The following is a 23275-nucleotide window of genomic DNA, read 5'->3' as shown; positions in this document are numbered from 1 at the left end:
TAGGAAACTGCTTAATGTATTTCCTAAAGGAAATTGAATTCTTTAGATATTCCCATTTGATTTTTCCCCCCGACACTAAAAATTATCTCCAAGTTTAATTTGCTTTCAGAGGAATTATCATCCTTTATTTTTTTTAGTATTTATTTATTTGGCTGCGCCGGGTCTTAGTTGTGGCATGTGGGATCTAGTTCCTTGACCAGGGATCGAACCTGGGCCCCCTGCATTGGGAGCGCAGAGCCTTAGCCACTGGACCACCAGGGAAGTCCCTCATCTTTTAAAATATACTACTAAAACAAGTTAGATTGAATTCTTTTTAGTTTCAAAAAGAGTGACCTTTTCAGATTTTGAATGGAATCTTTTAAATAATAGGGTTTGGAAGTAATTGCTTAATATCTGAGTTCAAGATAATGATATAACATGTTTGAGTTTGAGTTCTAAGGCTTTCACCCTACTTATTCCTAAACTAGATAGCTGGAGCCAACTTTCTTACTCACTCCATGAACTGTGTTGGTGAAACCTCTTCTCTTTGCAGCTGGAGGTTGCACTTTATTCCTTTGTCGTTTCATTGTTTCCTTTAGGGTGAGGGAGAATAATTAAGGAGAACATCTTTTCTGAGCAGCTGGAATCAAATTCCAGCTGACTGCAGCACCTGTGAAGATGGCACCTCTGCCCCTGGGTGGCAGGGTGGGATGCCAGCCGTGCAGCCTGGGACAATGGGCTCCAAAGTGCAGAGACACGGCCGTGCTGCACCATTCCTGCCCTTCTGTGAGCTTCAGATGGCAGTAACACCAGTGAATGCAAAGTGTCTGTTTTAGACTAATTAGAGGGATGATTTGTGAAACGGTGGCTATTTATTTAATTAATCACCAGCACAAAGCCATAAAATTCATATTTTAAAAATCCCTGTTAGTTTGCCATGTGGTTAATAGATTGGGGCGCATTAAAAAGTGACATGGTGATGTGTTAAAAATGTTCCACCTAAGGTTCCTTCAGGAAGGAAGGGAAGCTGTCTGCTTTCAGATGCTGAAGTGTAACCTGCTAGGATTTGACCTGTCTGAAGTTTTAATATTTGTAAAGGCATTTATCTTTTGAATAGCATCTTCATTAGGACATCTCCTTTTGGAATATTTCAAAATATAAGTATGTTTGTAGAATAATTTTTAAAATTACAATTAAAGTTAATTTTGTTGCAGTTTCTCTTAACAATGAGGAACTATATTTTCCCATTAAATTATACTATGTTTCCTAAGCATAGCAGTATCTCTTATAACAGAGGTTATTGTTTTCTATTTTTGGGTGGGAGAGTCATTTAATTAACTCTTTAATTAAATCTCTTTAACTATTTAATTAAAAATAATATATTTGTTTCAGCTGTCAGAATTGCATTTTGCTCTGCTCATATATATATATTTTAATCAAATGGGCACAGGGATAATTGCTGTACTTGGTCAGTCTCAGGTGAGATGAATTGTCATTTTTGAATACTAAGAATAAAGATAGAGTTGACTCATTCAAGAGATGACACTGGCATTAAAAATGAGAAGGAATGGCTTAGATTCTAACAGATGATAGTGGTTTTTACACATACAAACTTCTAGTTGATTTTCAGTATACATAAGTGTGTATGTGCAGGCCATCTTGCATTTTAATACTATTTGACGCTAAGCTTGGTATGGCTGTGATTCACTCTTTTTATTTAAAGAAATTATTCTGCACGATCAATGTTCCTGCTAAACAGTCACCCCAAATTTTTAAGAAAATGTGTTGCTCAGGTGGATGCTTGTAAGGAAATTGTCCAGCCCTTAGGATTGTGTTTCTCCACTGTGTTGTATAATTACCTGCTCTGTTAGAAGGGGAGCAGGAATAAAACATGAGTATGTTAATGCAGCCTGGAGCTGATGTGGTGGTGATGATTACAATGCAGATAAAGCATTTCTCATAACTGCTGTTGCCTACTGGAGCCTTTGAAACATCTGGACCTTTAATTGAAAAATTGTGTGGTGCTGTGCAAGGCAGACATGCTAAGTGAAGTCACTAATTTAGAATACAAAAATATAATTGATAAAGTGTTTTATTTACATTGTATTTAAATATTCATACTCTGTTATGCTTTGTATAACAGGGAATTACTGGGTTAAATTTTCATGAACATAGACAGTTTAAACGAGATAAATTAAGTGAAAATGTTAATGGAATTTTACACTGGAACCAGAAAACTGTTTGCTCCAGGAGGGTGTGTACATTTGCATCTGTTGGGGCCTTTTAGGAAAGCAAGGTTAGGTCTTATTCTTTGGGTTTTTGCATTTTAGAAGAACTAACCACCAATTGGTAACATTGTTGCATTTCATTCTTGTTATTGCTATCATATCTTGTTATTTAGGTAAAAAAAAAATTGAAATGTTTCTTGGCATAATGGTAAATGGCTCTAATGGCAACATTATCGCCCAATAAACTGAAGCCTTCCCACCTCTTGGGGGCAGGTTATCAGAGCCTGCCCAGGAGAGTAGAAGAGCTGGTGAAGGGCGTGCAATTAACCTTTGTCCTGCATTTCGCAGCAGGGGAACTGACCTAGCAGCCTTCCGAGGAAATCCAATTTAATTTAAAATGAATTTGAAAAGACAAATTAGCCATATCTATTTTAATAAGATAAAATCCCGATTCTCCCTGTGTCTGGTTTAGTTAGGACCTCAGAGGAGATCGGACTGACTAAGACTCAGGATGAACAGGAGGGAAATAATGCCAGAGGGCTGAGGAGAAACCCGGGAGACCCTGGTACCCGAGTGATTTGTCAGTTCCTGCAAGTGAGCAGGCCTCGCCGCTGCCTGTTTCCACAGAGAATTGCAACCTGAGATGGGCCTTTGTCTCATCAGACCTTTTGCTTGTGTTGGAGCTTGTGCCATGTTGATGTCATAGGCAGCTTGCCTGTCTCTCCAAGGACCAAACTGTTTTTTTCTCCCTTTGTCATCATGAAAGCACATTTGGGTACTACCACCTGGGTAGCCACTTTTAGTACAGATACACCTCACAATTACTGATGAGGCTCTTAACCCAAGAGTAAGGATTCTCTGGGGCCCATGAGTTGCTACTTGACCACTGCTTTTTGAGAACAGAAGCGGAGGATTCTGCCTACTCTTAAGGGAGCTGGTGTTCCCTTGTGTTTTTAACCTCTGAAACATGGTGAGTGAGGATTTATTGAGCCCCTTCTATGTACCCAACAGTAAAGAACTATTCCTTTTATTGTATCTGGGATAAAGGCCTGAGAGTCAGACTTTTTGGATTCTTCTCAATTGTAAATTTTATATATAGTTAGAAGTGAGTCTTCCCAACAGGAAGTGTTCTCAATAAATAATAATCTAGTTCTTTTGCTCCTATTTATGTTTCAGTATGTACTTTCAAACTGTTTAATGCAAACTTTCTCAGTTGGCTCTTTGCAGTTGTATCATTTTCATAATGTAAAAAACATGTATTTTCTGCTGCAGACAAGCATCTTTCTTTGTCACCAGGGGTGTAGGTCCTTTGTGTGGCCTTTTCCTATTGAGAATAACACCTATCCCACTTATTTCACATGTGCATTTTGAGGATGAAAGTGAATGTTGTAATTGGAGAAATATAAAGCTATTTATTTCCATTTTGTCTGATGTTTTTACATTGTTTGCTAGGAGGTGCATCAGGGACTTGAATTCATTATAATTACTGAAGAGACATACACTGATTGATCAAATAAAGTAGTAAGCCCATTTGTGCCAAGGCCATCTAATTAAATTCTAACTTTGGATAAGCTAGATATGCGTGAAAGATTAATTTTAAGAGGTTTTTATGAGTTACTGAATTATGATTCAGTGAAATTTTTGAATTATATCATTAAGAAACATTGAGTCTTAAAGTGCTTAAAACAGTCATGAACCTACTACAGTATATAAATTTGTGGGTTTTAAAAAACTATTCAAAATCAAGGACACAATATAACTTTTAAATTGTATATTGACATTTAAAACTTTTGAAACATTTAACCAACTGAAACCCTGCAAGAAGTGAATATGATCGATGCACCTGAATTATTTCCTTCAATATTTATACAATTTTATATTCTCCAAATACTTCACTATCTCTGGAATTAAATTGTCCTTGGGGTACTTGGAGGGCTGTACCAGATTTTCCATATAATTTAGGAGGATGATAATGGCTATACTGTAACCTTTTCTAAAGATACATCATCTAGTAATGGAGCCAAGTATACATTCCCCATTGAGTTTTAATTTTAAAAGTTGATATTAAATCTTAAAAAGACTCATTGTATTATGATCATTGATAGAGTTTAAAACATGTAACTCTTCTTTATGGTTTTAAAAAACCTATTTTTACTTTTAAAGCATATTGCCTTTATTATATAAATGATTTAATAATGAAGAGGTCCCTAAACTTACCCTAGGTGATGGGGCTTAGTTCATGCAAATTACCTTTCCCTGATATTCTCATCATTATAGAACCCATTGTTTGTATAATTAAATGCAAAGTGCTGTGTAACATTAATGATCTAAAGAATCCCACAATGGCCATGAAAATTCAAAATGGACACTTTACATCCCATTATGCTTTCAGATGACTGGATTGTGCTTGTGTGAGAGCACCTCCTGGTACAGGCTATAACCATCCTGAGGCTGAATGAGAAGAGAATGCTATGGCTCTTCTCTCTGAAGAAATAGAGATCTTTTCCTATTGCCTCTGCTTCTCAACCTTGTTTGAAGGGACTTTTTGTTGAAGATCTGCCTGGTCTGAGCAACAGCATAAGTAAAAGTAATAAGAAATAATTGACACTGTATGACAATTTGCAGTTCACAGAGCATTTTAACATGCTTTATTTTTGCTTCGTACGTCCAGTGAGTCTATTGAGGTAGTCTCATCCGTGTTTCATGACTGAGGAAATTGACTTTCAGAGATGTTATGGGCTTGCCCAAAGTTACGCAGCTCAAGGCTGGAAGGGCTGGGTGCAGACCAGTTCTGTAGACTCTGCGGAGAGGTCCTAAGCAAACATAATCATAAAATGTCATGGTAAAAACTGACATTTTCAAGGACTGCTTTCTGAATTTAGACTTCGAGAAAACGGTTTTTATTCCAGGTGCAGTATGGGTAGGCTTTCTTTTTTTCCCTTCATCCTCCCTCCTTCCCCCCCACCCCCCATTTTGTAAAATTTCTTACCTGTATTTAAACATGAATGATTGCTGGTCTTTCAGTCGATGTCTTGAAAAAAAGAATTATTCAAGGCTATTACTCAAATTTCACTTGATAACAGATTGCGTAAACCAGTAGCTCTAGGCATTTCTTCTTAAAGTGAGAAAAGACAGGACATCAAACTATGGCGGGTTTATTTTAAATGGGGAGGCTCCTTGAGAGCACCAGCCCCCTTTCTTGTTTCAGGTGCGGGACTATAAATTTATATTTGTCACAGATGTTACAGAAAGAAAATTCAAGAAAATCATCAGCCTGGGAAAAGCCGAGGGAAATGTCACTTTCTATACTGTGCTGTACGCTGAGAAGGGTTACAGCGTGGCTCATACTGCAGTGTTTAGGAACTGAGCTACTTTGTTTGAGGTCCTCATGTATGTGAAGGGGTGTCTGTGGAAGTGGAGGTAAGTTTGTTCCAGGTTTCTGAGGGCTAGAACTAAGATCAGTGAGGAAAATCTGCAGAAAAAGTGTCCCTCAACGAAAAAAAAAAAGTTCTAGCGGTCAAAACTGTTTGCCTGCAGACTGAAGCCAAGGGTCCACTTCAGAGGGTGGCAGGGACCTCATCAGTGGAAGCTGTTCAGGAGACGTCGTAGGACAACCGTTTGCTGAAACTCTTTTGAAAATTCCCTGCAGTTTTAAAAGTATGAATGGTAATAAAGTATTTTTGTTTGTTTTTTTTTGGTTTGTTTGTTTTTAAGTCTATGAATGTAAAAGTAGAGGGGAAAAAAGGCAACTTAATGAACAGCCAACATTTCCTGAGTATTTACCGTGGACTAGGCACAGTGATAAGTGCTTTACATGCGTAGTCTCATTGAATCCTTTCAACAAATCCATGAAGAGGTACTTTTATAATACACTATTTCTGTGTGGAAATAGTGACCCAGAAAGGTTAAATAAAATTGTCCAAGGACACACAGTAAGTGGCATTGCTGAGAACTGAACCCAGGTCTTTCTGACTCTACAACTTATACTTTTAACCACCACACTGCAATGCCTCGCTTGTCCCAATTAATAGAATAAGGATCCTGGAGGTACCCAGACCAGAACTTGACCTTGTTAAAGAAAGAGTGACAGTTGACGTTCTTAATAATAAAAGCTTAATGGAACCAAGGTTGGTGATTCAGAGAAAATTGAGATTTTGTCAATTTGATCTTAAACTTAACTTGTCAGAAAATACAGTGTCCAGTGACAGACTGTAGGAATGTTTTTGACAAATTAACTTGACTGCAGGTGCCAGATCAGGGAAATGATAATTTAATAGGCTTTAAGCATTCCTGATTTATTGAGGGTTAAGATAGCACTACAAAGCCAAGCCCCTAGTTCTGAATGGATTTGTCATAGAATTTTATGCAAAATCTATTCATAAGTTCTGTGCCACCATTTTGAATGTACAAAAGTGAGTTCTTTGCCTGAGCTCATAAAGCCAGCACTTACTGAGAGCAGAATGCTTCAGTATGGGGTTTGGGGTTTTTGTTTCCTCTTCATGTAGCCATGGTCAATTAAACCTGGCTTAGACCAGAATTAGGCTTGATTTTGTTTAAAATCCTTACTCTGATTAAATGAAGTCCCTAAATCATCATCAGAGTAGTGGTAATCTGAGACCCCTGTACCAAGTCTGGGTATCATGTTATTAAAGACTAGGCCATTTGTAGACTATAGCATTCTTTGGTCCTTGTTAAGGGAAGAAGGTACTGGTGGAATGGAACTGCAGCCATTATTTAAGAGAGTTTTAAGTTTTGAAGGCTACAAATAACCCTTTTATCAATTTGCATCATTATATTGTCGGGATACACTGATATATTTATTTCTACCTTAAAATTACATATAATGATCTGCTTGTGCAGTTGTGACTAATGGAATAATGTTGCCTGCTTTTTGTCTCTTTAATTGCAGAAGCCAAGCTGTCTATCCTTACTCTGTTCCTTTCCCCTGACAGAGAAATTGAACACTTAGCAACAGTTTTGAGATCTGATATTCAATTTATTACTGACAAACCTTGATGTTAAGTAGTGCTGTTAACTGAACCTTCTGTCCTTAAGACTTAATTCAGCTAACTCACTTGATATGAATGTTTCTTAATTCAGGATGATTTGGAACTGAATGCTATCTATTGTTCTTCCTGCTTCCCTCATTTTGGAAATTAGCAGGTACATAATTTTGAAATCAACTTTATGATAGGCAGCAAAATGTATATTATTTTAATTAATGGGATCAGATGGGAAAAAAATCTGGCACAGATGTAATGTTTTAATTCATCATGTTGAAATTCTGTGTATTTCATTTCTGTACCCATTCATATTCCATATATAGAAGTTATTTTAAATTTATTATCTTTACATTTTATGAACTAATTATTAATTGGGTGACCTATAGTTCATAGTACTGATATTTCATGATTGGCTTAGAGACACTTTTTAAAAAAAGTGAGCTTTTGCAGTATATATCACAAGCCACAAAGCACTGATACTCTTTGGCCTAGTAATCTACTCCTTAGAATATATGTACAAACATTTATAGAAGAGAATGTTTCTGAGAATATAATTCACAATAGTGAAATATTAGAAACAACGTCCATTTAATAATAGGGGAACAGGTTGATAGTACCTCTGTATGCTATAATATAATGCAAGAGTTTAAAAATCATGTGTTAAAAGAATATTAATCATTCACTCCATCGATATGTGTAAGTAACTACTATATGTCATCCCTATGTTAGGTGCTGGGGATATTTTAGAGGAGAAAGAGGGCTCCTGAAGAATGGCCTGGGAAGTGGAAGAGGTATAACCAGTTTACCTGGGATACGAGAGAAGTGCTAGGTGTGGTGGGTCCATTTTGAGAGACATTCTGAGGACTTCTTTCAATTCAGTAAGCTAACACCACACCCCTGCTATATTCTTTGCCCTTGGAGAATACAAAATGGGTGAGATACAGTTTTTCCCTTTACAGTTACATGAGAGGGTGGGGAAGGAGGTTGTAATGGTAGGTAGAGAAAAATGAAGCCATAAGGCTATGCAAGTCAGTTTGTTAGGGGGCAGAGAAGAGGAAATTAATTTCGACTTCCACCTTCTAGGAAAAGGAGACATTTGAATTGAAGGACAGAAGAAGAGGTACACTTCTTGATTAGCGGCTATGTGTCAGGCATTTTATATACATTTTATTTGCTTTTCTAAGTAAGGGAATGGAGGTTCTGAGAAGTACAGATACCTGCCCAATGTCTCAGGTCTAGCAGCTAAGGAAGTGGCAGAGTCTGGATTCAAACCTGGATCTGGCTGACCCCAAATCTATGCTCTTAACTTCTCTTCAATATACTTCATTGATGATACATTGGGACCAGATTGCAAAGGGTATTAATTGCCATGCTAAAGAGCTGGAATGCTAACACTGGGGAGAGCCATCATGTATTCTCAGTGATAGGCATGTTCAGTGATTAGAGAAAAATCGCTTTGATAGCAGTAAGGAAATTAAGATTTGGAGAGAGGAGAGATTTTAGAGACAGGGAGATAGTTGGGAGATTGCTACAGCAGTCTTGCTGAGAGATGATGAAGCTTGAACTAGGGCAGTGGCATTGAGGAGGAAGATTTGAGAGATTTTCAGAGACATTTGAAAGATGAGACAGAAAAAAGAGTTAAGGTTCTTAGCTTGAGTGACAGAGTAGGTGGTGAAAGCCTTAACTGAGATCAAATATAGAATGAGAGACAAGCTGAAGGAGGAAACAGGTCTTGGACATGTTGAGTTTGAGATTTGGGCTGCATTTGCTAGGCCATCAAGTCATGGACAGGCCATGTGATATGAACTCTGGAGTCTAGTTGTCTTCATCAGTTGCAGTTGTGTTGAGGAATAGTTTTGCTTCAGAAATACTTTTCTTTTTGTTCTAAAACCTGAATTAGGGCCATTTCCTGATTTAGGGGCTGCTCTGGAAAGAGTTGTTCAACTCCAAATTAGTTAGCTCGATATGGGTTTATTACTTTTCATTTTTCTTTGGTAAAAATTACTTAACTTGCCGTTGAAAGGTGTCTGAGTTAGATTTTCAACTTATTTTTTCCAACAGCCTGTCACAGCAACTGGCACATAATGTGTCCTTAGTAAATTCTGCTGGATGCCTTAACATAGGCTACATTTTCAAAGTTGATCCTCTCTTTCTCTTACCTAAAACTCTTAAGCTCTGTGTAGTAGTTCTTTTTTTTTTTTTTTTTTTTTTTTTTTTTTTTTTTTTTTGCGGTACGCGGGCCTCTCACTGTTGTGGCCTCTCCCGTTGCGGAGCACAGGCTCCGGACGCGCAGGCTCAGCGGCCATGGCTCAAGGGCCCAGCCGCTCTGCGGCATGTGGGATCTTCCCGGACCGGGGCACGAACCCGCGTCCCCTGCATCGGCAGGCGGACTCGCAACCACTGCGCCACCAGGGAAGCCCAGTAGTTCTTTTTATCCCCTTTTTTCTCATTTAATTATAATATTTACTATTTTGTTTCTAATTATAAAAGTAATAACATGCTTGGTATAGAAAGTGCAGAAAAATATAAAGCAGAAAATTAAAACTAAACGCTCATAATCCTTTGTCTCAGGGAGAACTCATATTCACTTTTTTGTATATTGGTATAGAAGGTGTTTAAATACAGTAAGTGTCTTTTCCTTGGGCTAGTGGTTCTATTGGATGGAAGGGTAAGGTTTTTATTTTTTATTTTTTTATCTGGGAGGCCTTTTCCAACCCCCTTTAGTCTGGGTTGTTTCTGAGCTCTCGTAATAGCCTGTACTTTCCCTCTTAAAGCTTTGATCACAATGTACAGTATAGACCTTCAACAGACCATGAATTTGATGAAGGTCTGCATTTTGTCTTACTTAATTTTGTCTTCAGAGCCCAAAATGGTGTTTCAGTAGGTGTTTGTTGAATGCATGAGTGATTGGGAAAGATGGAGCTAAACCAGTTTTCCCTGTCTCTGTGGTGACCCTTTCCTTGTGCTCTAATTATGCCTCCATTTCCCCACTCCTGTGGAACACATAAATTGCCATGCAGTGAATCTGTATATGATCTTTGTTTATTGCTGGTTGCTTTTTAATAGTTAGATGTTACTCTTTGGAATATTGCTTGCCTTGATGTGTGATGAATACTTTTAATTCTTTGGTCACTTTTTTTTTAATAAGTTAATTACTTTCTATTATATTGATGGATTGTTTTATGTTTTAGATGATTCTCTCTAAATATTGCAACACAGGGACTATTAGATAGAGCTAACTGCCACCACCTTTTGAGTTTTTTCAGAAGAGGCTCCTTATTAAAAAATATATAATTTCAAGGTTTGTGCAAGGCACTTTTCTCCTGTCATCAGTGCCTCAAGATGGAATTAGAAGATTAAAAAAATAAAATGCTTCATTCATTTAATAAGTATCTGCCATATTTATTCTCATAGTTTTCCCCACACTTGCTATTTCACTATGAAATGAAGAGGGTAAAGGGATGCGTAGGAGTACCATATAACTATCTGCTTTCATTTCCTAAACAGTGGTGACTTGCCTGCAGTCAGCTGACAGTGGCAATGATCTCTGGAGTCTCAATCCTTACCGGTTCTCCTTGGGCAGCCCCTCAGAGTGCTCCTTCTGTAGGAGACTATTTTAGGCAGTGCTGTTGGCATGTTTGTGAGAAGGAGGGGGAGATGATTTTCAAGCCTTGGAGAGTGGGAATTGATTATATTTAGGATAACTTCAGTGAAAGAAGGTGTTGATGTTTAAAGTAGAGGCCTTTGAGTCAGACAGACATGGCTTTGAGTCCCGGCTCTTCACTTTGGTTATGAGATCTTGAGCAGATGACTGTAGTCTTATAAGCTTTAGTTTTATCATTTTTATTATGAGGGTAATGATAGAACCCTCCCTCTTATAGTGATTGTGAAAATTAAATGAGATAACTTAGGCAAACGTTTAGCAGAGTTTATTTAGCTCTAAATAAATGCTAGTTTTTGTTATAATAATAGGTATTATTATTAGGGCTCCTATAGCATCCATCTTTGGCCTCATGTGACCTTGTAATAGACTTGAGTAATAGAAATGGGTCTGATTATAAAACTTAGGTCCTTTCTAATGTACTGTGCTGCATTTCTAAAGCACTTTATAGTTTGCAAAGTACATTCACATTTGTCATTTCATTGAATCTTTGTATCTTTAGATATTGTGATTCCTATAGCCCCTCAGCTCCAGTTCTTCAGAAGAAGGAGGAGGAATAAACAGAAATAAGGAGAGCAGTGACAGCAATTAGGGGTTCTGAAAATGAGGTTGAGAAGAGAGTGGTAAGAGGGCTATAAACCCACTCCAGAAAGATTGCCACTGTTTTAATTTTAACCTTTTGACTGCCTGACAGGATCAAAACACTAGCTGTTTAGAGACATCTTTTCTAGTCCTTGGAGTTACTACTTCCAAGCTGAAAAATACACGCGCACGTGCTCGTGTGTGTGTGTGTGTGTGCGCGCGCATGCATGTGGATGCGTGAGAGGGATAGGGAGAGAGCATTATGTAGGAGAATTACTTTTTTATTATTTGCTTTATAACGTAGACAACTCAGTAAAAAAAAAAAAAAAATGTTTTTTAAACTGATTTTATGTATTTCCTTACCCTAGTTCTGATATTTTTTCCCACCTTATTAGATCGATAGAATTCTGTATAGAGTGTTAAGGAACCACTTGATTGCTCAAGTCCCTCCATCTCCATCTGCTATCAGGAAACAGACCCATAGAAAAGGGCAAGTGAGATGGATGGAAGAAACTAACATTTATTGAGTTCCTACCATGTGTCCCAGTAGGCATTTGACTCATTCATGCATTCATTCTGTAGTTCAACAGATTTTTTTTGGAGAGTCTTCTGTGCGCAAGGCACAGTGCTAACCATTGTGTATAGAGCAGTAAACAAAGCAGACGTTATTATGATTCCCCTCATGGAAGCTCAGAGGCTAGTGGGGAAGGCATACACTGAAGATGTACATAAATAAATATATAATATCAAATTGTTAAGTGCTCCGAAGGAAATGAACAGCATATGTGTGAGAGGATAACTGTGGAAGGGTCTTCTTTCTATAGGATTATCAGTGGAGGTTTCTCTGAGGAGGGGTCATATGAGCTCAGCCTTGAATAACAACAATAATAATAATCCTCACAAGAGTCAGTCCTCTGATAGATAGCACGTCCTATTATTATCATTTTATGTATGAGGACATGGAAGAGCAGAGAGTTAGGTAATCTGCCCGAGGCCACATAATAGAGGATGCAAAAATCATGAGAAAGAGCCTTCTAGATACGTGAATCTAGCAGTAGCACTTGCTATGGCCTTAAAAGGGGAAGAAGCAGGCAAGGTACACACATTCAGGGCACTTCTAGAAGGCTGGTGTAGCTGAAGCACGGGGTTGGGGGGTGGGGGGAGAGTGGCAGTAGATGATGTTGGAGGGCTAGGCAGGGGTCAGATCACGCAGCACTTTGTTGCACACTGCATGGAATTTGGATTTTATTCAAAGTATCATAGGAGCCACTCACTGAAGGAATTTCAACAGGAGTGTAACATGATCAAATTTGATGCTGCAGTTTGGTATCCACAGATTCAACAAACTGTGGATCCTATAGTACTGTAGCCCATATCAAGTGAAAAAAATTCACGTGGAAGTGCACCCTCGCAGTTCAAACCTGTGTTGTTCAAGGGTCCACAGTATTTTTCATCTGTTGGCAATACACGAGGGAAGGACAGGAGCTGAAGGTCAAGAGGTGAGGTTCATGGGAAGTTTGAGGAGAGAAGCAAAAGTATGCGCTAGTGGTCTCAGGTGGGGTGCAGGTTGGATCAAGAGATATAATAGGCTTGCTATACAGTGTTGAGTGTCTGTTTGAGGTGTATCATCATGAATTTAAAGTAAAATCAATCTGTACAGTTACATGATTTTTCTCCAGTGATGTTTAGCTGGGCAATGCAGAGGGTTGGGTTCATACAAGATTGGGGTTCTGTGAATTGTGTCCAGTGGAGGAAGAGAGTATAAAAACTGTATTTGCAAAGGAACGACTATAATGGCTCATGTAATCTGGAGGGTGGTATTGGGAAATAAGGGTGACTGAAAGATAATTAAAAGGTGGTGGTTCAACAGATTATAGGTTGGAGAATTTGAGGGACTACTTGAACAGATGAAGTAGAGGTATATTGAAGTGTATTCAGATTTTAACCCTGTGGTCTAGTGGTTAGGATTCGGCGCTTTGACTGCCATGGCCCGGGTTCAATCCCTGGTCCAGGAACTGAGATCCTGCAAGCCGCATGGTGCAGCCAAAATTTAAAAATAAATAAACAAAAGTAAAATTACAAAAAAAAGTGTATTCAGTGAGTGGATGTTCTAACTTGAGATTTTGGAGTTAGTGCAGATCTCTGGTGTACCCACCACAATAAGTGATTTGAGGTGGTGGATGAAAAGGCACTGGGGATGATATGGTCTAGGGATTGAGACACTTGCGTATTGGACAGATTGTTCTTTTAGATGAAATTGCCAGGAATGGTGACAGGAATTGGGGTGGGAAAGACTATGAGCCAAGAGCTCAGGCCTTCAGTGAGGGAGGAGAATGACCAAAGAAAGGGTGGTGGGTAACAGAAAAGGAGAGGGAGAGGATGGTGTAGTTGGATGGCTTGGGTCTCAAAGGAACAGGGGTTTTTGTAAGAAAGGAGAATTAATAGTTTGGAAGTAGCAGGAACAAGAATACCTACTCCACCTCCTGGCCTTAAGGATTTGGGGGTTAAAAAGAACAAAGCAAAACAGTCTTCTGGACAGCAGAGGAAGTAGTATCCTTATGATCAGCAGGTTTCAATTAAGGCACAAAGGTGGAGGGAATGTTTTTTAAAAAGAAGTAATGATGGGGCTTCCCTGGTGGCGCAGTGGTTGAGAGTCTGCCTGCCAATGCAGGGGACACGGGTTCGTGCCCCGGTCCAGGAAGATCCCACATGCCGCGGAGTGGCTGGGCCTGTGAGCCATGGCCGCTGAGCCTGTGTGTCCGGAGCCTGTGCTCCGCAATGGGGGAGGCCACAACAGTGAGAGGCCCGCGTACGGCAAAAAAAAAAAAAAGTAATGATGTATGGAAGTTTGCTGATTAGTGCAGGAGTTCCAGAGGAGAGTGGAGGGTTTGGGAGGGAGGAGAAAGAGGTGTGTGGGAGGGATTAGGGACATGTAGATCAGTGTGAGTATGGTTATTAGGGCAGTAATAAGACCAGAGACCCTTGAACTTCAGTTCAGATGAGTGAAGTAACAGATGTACTGCGTAATGGAATTAGCCCCCCATCGTCTCTGAGAAGGCAAGCCCCTGGTTCCAGTACTGCTAAATGCTTCCTCGGAGAATATGGCAGCTTATCCCAAGGTCTCAAGGAGTGATATGGCAGTTTTCAGGGAGGGCAGTTTATGCCAAGGTCTGATGATGACTTTTCCAAGGTCACACTGAATAAGTAACAAAGCAAATCTCCTGATACCAAACGTTAGGTCTGCTCACCACTCTGATTTGTTTATTTTAGTCGTAGTGCTCATTTACCTTACTGCTGGCAGAGCTGGATCCATTAGAACATTAGAAAATTAAAATTAAAGAAGAAGAAAAAAAACCCTTAAAACTAGACAATGTTTCCACTTTGGGACCACCCCAGGCTCATACGCTGGTATGTGCAAAAGGGATGAGAACACAGGCCCTGTGCGAAAAGGATGAGAACACAGGCCCTGGAGGGCAGTCGTTGTAGCTCAGTAGGGTCTGCATGACCGGAACTGTGTGCTTTACCCTCATGCATGTGCTCTGTCCACAGGGTCATGTAGGCACAACAGCAACCAAGAAGATCGATGTCTACCTCCCCCTGCACTCAAGCCAGGACAGACTGCTGCCAATGACCGTGGTGACAATGGCCAGCGCCAGGGTACAGGATCTGATCGGGCTCATCTGTTGGCAGTACACAAGCGAAGGACGGGAGCCGAAGCTCAAGTAATCCTCCCTCTTTTTGGCTGCTCTAGTCTCTGGCTGTCTCCTGGCCACCCATGCTGCATTCTGGGCCCGGTCAGTCTTTCTAGGCTTTGGCCTGGGAGCCAGACGTCCACACTGATCCAGGTCAGGTTGCTCACCAGATCTTGGGCCTGTGTAACTCAGGCTTATCTCAGAGAGTTTGCTTGCAAACAGACTGATAAATTTGTGAATCCAGACATGAGGAAATGCATTTTAGCAGGATCCAAACCCTTTTGTGATGCTTGCTGATAAAAGGAGCATGGGCAGTAGTGGAGGGAACTAGTGTTTGTTGAGCACCAGTCATGAGTTGGGCATGGTGCTGGGCACTTCATACCTGATTTCTCATTTAATTCTCCCGCTTCCTGTGAGGTGAGCATCATGATCCTCATTTTGCAGAGGAGGAAGCTCAGGATCAGAGAGTTGTTATTTGCTGAAGTTTACACCAGTGGGAGATGACAGAGTCAGAATTTGTTTTCCAGTCTGCTTGATGCCAAGATTATTACTTTATTTCCTTTTGGTCTGAATTACAGTTTTCTTTGTTATCAGTCAGTGATCAATTTTTCTCTCAATTACTAGACTCTATTCCTCATTAAACTATTATATTAAAAACGTAGTGCTTGAAAGTAGAATCTCTATATCTGTACATCATAACTTGAACTTTAAAGTGGTTTGCTGCATTAGTTCTCCCATATTTGAATTTCTTATCTGACAGGCATCCTCTCCTAGTTTTATGTGCCCTTCCCAGCAGTAGGGTTTGGGATACAGCTAAATGTAGTGGATGCCTTCATTTTGGAAATGGATTCTCATGGAGGCTTTCTCTTCTCACATTTTGAGTTAGAATGGTCCAGTCTGTTAGATGTGTGTGTGTGTGTTTCCTTTAGGTACATTAAATTTGTACTTAAAATTATTCTTTCAGGTTCTCATTGACATTGCCCTCCACTTTGCCTGAAAAAATTGTGGATATGAAGATAATCCTTATTGCTCCTATGGCAATAGAAAGCCTTTTCAACCAGGATACCATGTAGGCTCAGAAAAGGGTTGAGTCTGCAGCTGTGCTCAAGGCTGAGCTATGGTGTTGTCCCTTTTCAGCGTGAAGTGGAAGCAAGCAAGTGCTAGTTACCTGATGTATGTTGTCTGAGTTAATCCTTAGAACACTGCTTGATGCAGGAACCAAAACCAAGAGAGGCAAAGGAGCTTGCCCAGGGTTACACAGCAAGTAATAGGAGTTGAACTGTGACATACATTTTACAGATGAGGAAACTAAAGTGTAGAGAGGCTAAGTAACTTTTCTAAATTACACAGTAAGTGGTAGAACTGGTATTTAATCCCAGGATTTTCTTTTTAATTGAATGAACGATTATTTAACTTCTGTAGTGCTTTACAATTTCCAAAATTTCACACACGTGATTTCATATAATTCCATATCCCTTTTTTCTCCCTTCCCCTATATTGCCCCTCCTTCCCTCTCCCCACTGATTACGTTTTTTCTCTATATCTGTAAGTTTGCTTCTTTTTTGCTTTATTCACTAGTTTGTTGTAGTTTTTAGATTCCACGTATAAGTGATAGCATATAGTATTTGTCTTTCTCTGACTTATTTCACTTAGCATAATGCCCTCCAAATCCATCCATGTTGCTGCCAGTGGCACAATTTTACTCTTTTTTATGGCTGAGTAGTATTCCATTGTGCATATATATACCACATCTTCTTTATTCATTCATCTGTTGATGGACACTTAAGTTGTATCCATGTCTTGGTAGGTGTAAATTGTGCTGCTTTGAACACTGGAGCACATGTATCTTTTCGAATTAGTGTTTTGTTATTTTTCGGATATATACCCAGGAGTGGAATTGCTGAATCATATGGTAGTTCTATTTTTAGGTTTTTGAGAAACCTCCATACTGTTTTCCACAGTGGCTGCACCAATTTACATTCCCACCAACAGTGTAGGAGGGTTCCCTTTTCTCCACATCCTCGTCAACATTTGTTATTTGTTAAACCCAGGAATTTCTGGCTCAGGAGCCCCACTCTTCACTATTACTTTATAGTCCTTACCATGGAACTCTGTTATAGGTGATATTAAAATATTTATTGAGTTCATGCTTAGTACAGGCACTGTGCTAGATCTGGAAATACAGGAGTGAAAAAGGCAGTTTATGCCATCAAGGAGGTTATTGTCAAAGGTAATAATAATAGACAATAATAACACAATACACTAGGCAATGATAATACAATACTATAATAATCCAATACAGTAGCACGCAAAATCCTGAGAAGCTCTGACCCCATACTTGGTGGTGAGACTGGAGTCATGAAAAGCAACCTTGCTTAAGCGACATCTAAACTGAAACCTGAAGGAGTAGGAAAAGGTGATGCAGAGAAGTTGAGAGGAGGGTGCTCTAAACAGAGGGAAAAGCACGGACTTGTGGTTATGATGACCCTTTAAGTTCATGCTTTAAATTCTATATTCTGCTTCAAATGCATAGTAATGATAAATGGAGTATGTTGTTGACATACTTGTATTTTTTTTAATTTTTTTTTTTTTGCGGTACGCAGGCCTCTCACCGCCGCGGCCTCTCCCGTTGCGGAGCACAGGCTTCGGACGCGCAGGCCCAGCGGCCATGGCCCATGGGCCCAGCCGCTCCGCGGCATGTGGGATCCTCCCGGACCGGGGCACGAACCCGTGTCCCCTGCATCGGCAGGCGGACCCTCAAGCACTGCGCCACCAGGGAAGCCCTATACTTGTATTTTAATAACCAGTTAACTGTGGACTAGGAACAGAACCAAGTTCAGAAATAGGCAGAGTGTGCTGGGAGTTGATTCTTTCAGAGTATTACTTCTAAAGGAACATGCTGTGAATGAGTTTACCAGTATGTGAAATACTGATTTTTCTCAGGCTTCAGGGCAACTAGGTGGTCTGAGGGTAGTCAGAGCCTCCAGCCATCATTTCTGGGTACGGAACAGAGTCATCCATCTATCTGTGTGCCGTACAGAAGCTGTTATTTTCTAAGTATCCCAAGATGTCAAAAAAAGTGGGAAACACTGCTTGAGGGTATAGGGACCAAAGGAACTTCATGCCTGGATGGGGACTAGACGAAGTCTCACTGCTGGAAACTAGGAGCTGGGGTGGGATTGTCCTGCCTATGAAAAGAAACTGAACAAAGCTGCCTGGGTCTGTGGCTCGTTTCAAGTTTTGTTTCTGGGGTGGCAGGGGAATAAGATAGCAGTGTGACCAGGACCTGGCCACGATGTGACTGGGTTTATGATATCCCTAGTGTCCCTAGTATCACCGAAGGATAGGAACCCTGAGCTGCCAGTGTAAGACCTGGCTCTAGACTGGAGGCCTCTGCTTTGATGAAGACGGGAGACAGTGGCATTAGACAGGGAGGCGTGAGAGAGGAAGAAAGGGAGAGAGAAAAAGAGAGGAAGCATTCCTATTCAAGAAGAGCTAGCAAATTAAAATTCCAAAGCAAACCAGTATAACTAGTACTAAGAAAGAAAGACAATAATCTGGAGAAAAATTCACACCCAACAAAATTATAATAAAGCAATCTGAAAATAAATTTCAAATAAACATATTTAAATTCATCAAAATGATGAAGGAATAACACCCATGGGTAAACTTCTAGGAAATTGTGAAACAAAACTGAGCAGATGAGAATCAAGAGGTGGATTTAGAAAAGAACCAATTAAAAGTTCTGGAAATATAAAATGCAGTTATGAAAGTTAAAAAAAAAAAAGTATGTTGGATAAGCTTTAGACTGGGCCCAGTTAAAGAGGAAATGAATTGAAAGATAGTACTAATGAATTCAACTCAGGATGCAACACAAAGATACAAAGAGATACAAAGAAGGAAAGGTAAGTTAAGAGACATGGGGGAAAGATAGAGAGCCTCCCATATGTGAAGCAAAGAATAGAGGGAACAGCAGGGAAACAATATTTGAAGAGCTAATGCCAGAGAATTTCCCGGAATTGAAGGCAGATAAGAATGAGTCTTCGTATTAAAAGCACATACAAATTAAGTGGTGCAAGGATAGACTTTTCAACAAATGATGCTGGGCAGTTGGACATCCATAAGCCAAAAAAATAAACTACAACCTAAACCACATGGCTTGTATAAAATTAACTCAAAGTGAAATTGCAACTTAAATGTAAAATGTAAAACCATAGAACTTTTAGAAGAAAACAAAGGAAAACATCTTTGGGACTGAGGGCTAGATGAAGAGTTCTTATACATGACACTAAAAGCATGAGCCACAGTAGGAAAAAAAAAGATAAATTGGACTTCATCAAAATTTAAAACCTTTGTTTTACAAAAGATCCTTGGGGCTTCCCTGGTGGCGCAGTGGTTAAGAATCCACCTGCCAATGCAGGGGACACGGGTTCGAGCCCTGGTCTGGGAAGATCCCACATGCTGTGGAGCAGCTAAGCCCATGTGCCACAACTACTGAGCCTGCGCTCTAGAGCCCGCAATCCACGAATACTGAGCCCATGTGCCACAAATACTGAAGCCTGTGCATGCCTGGAGCCCATGCTCCGCAACAAGAGAAGCTACTGCAATGAGAAGCCCGCACACCTCAACGAAGAGTAGCCCCCGCTTGCCACAAGTAGAGAAAGCCCACGCGCAGCAAGGAAGACCCAACACAGCCAAAAATAAATAAATTAAATAAATTTTAAAAAATCTTTTTTTAATTAGAAAAAAGAAAAAAAGAATCTTATTTCCTTCTCAGTCCAAAAGCTGTCAAGCAGACATTCTGCCATCTCCTTTCCCATGGGTGAGAGTCTTCAGCTCCACCTGGCAAAAGGGGGTTGGGGAGGAGGGTGGCAGTGAGTCAAACAGTAGAATTTAAGGCAAAAACAATATCAATAGGGATATTTTGGTAAACTACATAATGAAAAAAGGAATAGCCCACCAAGATAATATAATAATTCTGACTGTGTATGCATCTAGCAACATAGTCTCAGAATATTTTAAGGTAATTTTAAGGAGCATCCTTGACTGATCCACAGTCAGAACAGGAAATTTCAATACCTACTATCAGAAACTGATAAACAAAGCAGACCAAAGATTAGTAAGGCTAAGGAAGATTCAAACAATTTAATTACCAATTCTGAACCCCCCAAATAGAGATTATTTCTTGTACTAGTTTGTAAACCTTTGAAGTTGAGTGTATCTTATTAAGATTTATATTCCTGAGTGTACCTAGCATGCTGACATTTTAAAACAGTTGCTCTGTAAGTATATGTTGAATTACAAAATTACGTTGACTCCAAAGAAGCCATGGTCTTTTGAAATTTTTTTGCACCTCTTATGTGATAGTGGATTTCTCAGTTCTGTTTGATATAAGACAGTCTATAAAGTAAATACCTGGGATCTCTTCCTGTCAGGAAGTGAAGTACAGGTTTATTTTCTTTCTAGCTTGTTTGTACTTAAGTGTTGGAATAGATCCTTACTTGATCTTTTCCAGTGGGTTGGCCCTGTGGAAGAGCTCTTCATTCACAGTGGGGCAAATTGCTAGATGAATGGGAGAGCTTTCCTTTATTTTCAAGAAAATTATTTATTTGAGAAGGTTGTTCTCCTGTCTCTGTGCCTTGAAAAATGTCTATGGAAGTAGGCTGTGGCCTCTGGGAAGGAATGGAGAATTGGCTGGAATTCTTGGCTTCCTTGACTCTTACACTTGTTAATTCTTGAGCAGGATTGAAGTGTGGTATTTAAGATAATTTCCTGCTTATTTTGTTGCACTGATTTTGGAGGAAACTAAAATCTATTTGGAAGAAGCTAAATGAAATCATTTCAGTCTCTAGGTAGTTGAATATGTAAATTTTGACTTTGTTACGTAGATTTATGTTTACTGAATGTTGACCAGAAAATGTGCCCTATAAAATTTATGCTTAGAGATTTATCTATATTTGGGAGGCCTACTGTATAATAATGTTTTATAAATATTCTACAGATTCTGGAAAAATTATTCTCTATAGGTTACAGAATTCAATATATACTTATTAAATCAGCATTTTTAATTACTATTATGTTCTTAACAGTTTTTGACTATTTTTAGTCCATGAATGATTCAGAGAAATGAATTAAGTTTCCTGTGTGTGTATGTGATTTTTCTCCTGAGATTTCAGCGGTTTCCACTTTATATATATATACATATATCAGTGCACAAAAAGATTCATGCATTTCATATCTTTATGTACCTTTTTCAATGTAAAACAGTCCAATTTGTTTTATTTATGTATTGTGCCCTGCCTTTTTCTTTATTTCAGTAACAATGAGCTATTTTTTCCACTGTTCTTCTTTGTACTTCTCCAGTGTATCTTTGTTCAGCCTTTTACCTTTGCCATTTTGTTTTAGCTATGTTGAATACCTTTGTGAGGTTTTTCCTTTTTGGCCCATTCAAGTCACTGTCTTTTCATAGGGAAGTTTATCTTACTAACATTTATTATAACTACTGACATGTTGGTTTCATGTTAGTCTACTTGTTTTTTTTTTTTTAATTATTAATTAATTTATTTTGGCTGTGTTGGGTCTTCGTTTCTGTGAAAGGGCTTTCTCTGGTTGTGGCAAGCGGGGGCCACTCTTCAGCGCGGTGCGCGGGCCTCTCACTGTTGCAGCCTCTCTTGTTGCGGAGCACAGGCTCCAGCCGCGCAGGCTCAGTAGTTGTGGCTCACGGGCCCAGTCGCTCCGTGGCATGTGGAATCTTCCCAGACCAGGGCTCGAACCCGTGTCCCCTGCATTAGCAGGCAGATTCTCAATCACTGCGCCACCAGGGAAGCCCAGTCTACTTGTTTTAAGCTTTGTTTTTTATGCTTTCTTTGTTTTCTTTATTTTCTATTTCGAATTTTTTTACAGTTCTAAAGCCGGTTACCTTTAAATCTCTTTTAATAGACTTTATTTTTTAGGGCAGTTTTAGATTTACAGAAAAATTGCCCAGAAATTATAAAGTTCCCACATTATCTCCTTCCTGCCTCTCATTTTTCCCTATTAGTGGCATCTTGCACTAGTGTGGTACATTTGTTACAATTGTTGAACATATGCTGATACATTATGATTAAAGTCAGCAGTTTACATTAGGTACACTTTGTGTATTGTACAATTCTAATTATTGTATCATACAGAATGGTTTCACCAGCCTAAAAATGCCCTGTGTTCTATTTATTCATCCCACTCCTCTCACCTCTGGCAACCACTCATCTTTTTACTGTCTCTGTAGTTTTGCATTTTCCATAATGTAGGCTACTTGGAATCATTCCATATGTAGCCTTTTCAGACTGGCTTCTTTCACTTAGCAGTATGTGTTTAAGGTTCCTTCATGTCTTTTTCTGGCTTGATAGCTCATATTTCATATGGTGACTAATACTCCATTCTATGGATATACCACAGTTTTTCCATTCACCTACTGAAGGATAGCTTGGTTGCTTCTACTTTTTTTTTTTTAACATCTTTATTGGAGTATAATTGCTTTACAATGGTGTGTTAGTTTCTGCTTTATAACAAAGTGAATCAGCTATACATATAAATATATCCCCATATCTCCTCCCTCTTGCATCTCCCTCCCACCCTCCCTATTCCACCCCTTTAGATGGTCACAAAGCACCGAGCTGATCTCCCTGTGCTATGCAGCTGCTTCCCACTAGCTATCTGTTTTACATTTGGTAGTATATATGTGTCCATGCCAGTCTCTAACTTCGTCCCAGCTTACCCTTTCCCCTCTGCGTGTCCTCAAGTCCATTTTCTACATCTGCATCTTTATTCCTGTCCTGCCCTTAGATTCTTTAGAACCATTTTTTTTTGATTCCATATATATATGTTAGCATACGGTATTTGTTTTTCTCTTTCTGACTTACTTCACTCTGTATGACAGACTCTAGGTCCATCCACCTCACTACAAATAACTCAATTTCATTTCTTTTTATGGCTGAGTCATATTCCATTGTATATATGTGGCACATCTTCTTTATCCATTCATCTGTCGATCGACACTTAGGTTGCTTCCATGTCCTGGCTGTTGTAAATAGTGCTGCAAAGAACATTGTGGTACATGACTCTTTTTGAATTATGGTTTTCTCAGGGTATATG

General features: G+C 39.4%; 1 protein-coding gene across 10 annotated transcripts in view; it reads left to right on the top strand.

The window, feature by feature from the left end:
• MAPKAP1 (MAPK associated protein 1) overlaps window positions 1-23275 on the top strand; it is a 229755-nt gene that overhangs the window by 84048 nt on the left and 122432 nt on the right. For 9 of the 10 annotated variants that reach the window (XM_033858596.2, XM_019949238.3, XM_019949241.3 and 6 more), the window contains one exon: window positions 15003-15175. In XM_033858596.2, coding sequence (XP_033714487.1) covers window positions 15003-15175 — 173 coding nt within the window. Of the gene's footprint in view, window positions 1-8069; window positions 8089-15002; window positions 15176-23275 lie in introns of those variants that run through there. The other variant, XM_073806603.1, reaches the window with a different exon arrangement.

Source organism: Tursiops truncatus, chromosome 6, assembly GCF_011762595.2.
Source record: "Tursiops truncatus isolate mTurTru1 chromosome 6, mTurTru1.mat.Y, whole genome shotgun sequence".
Classification (NCBI taxonomy): domain Eukaryota; kingdom Metazoa; phylum Chordata; class Mammalia; order Artiodactyla; family Delphinidae; genus Tursiops; species Tursiops truncatus.
Note: the sequence above shows the minus strand (reverse complement) of the source record. Positions and strands in the feature narration are given on the sequence as shown.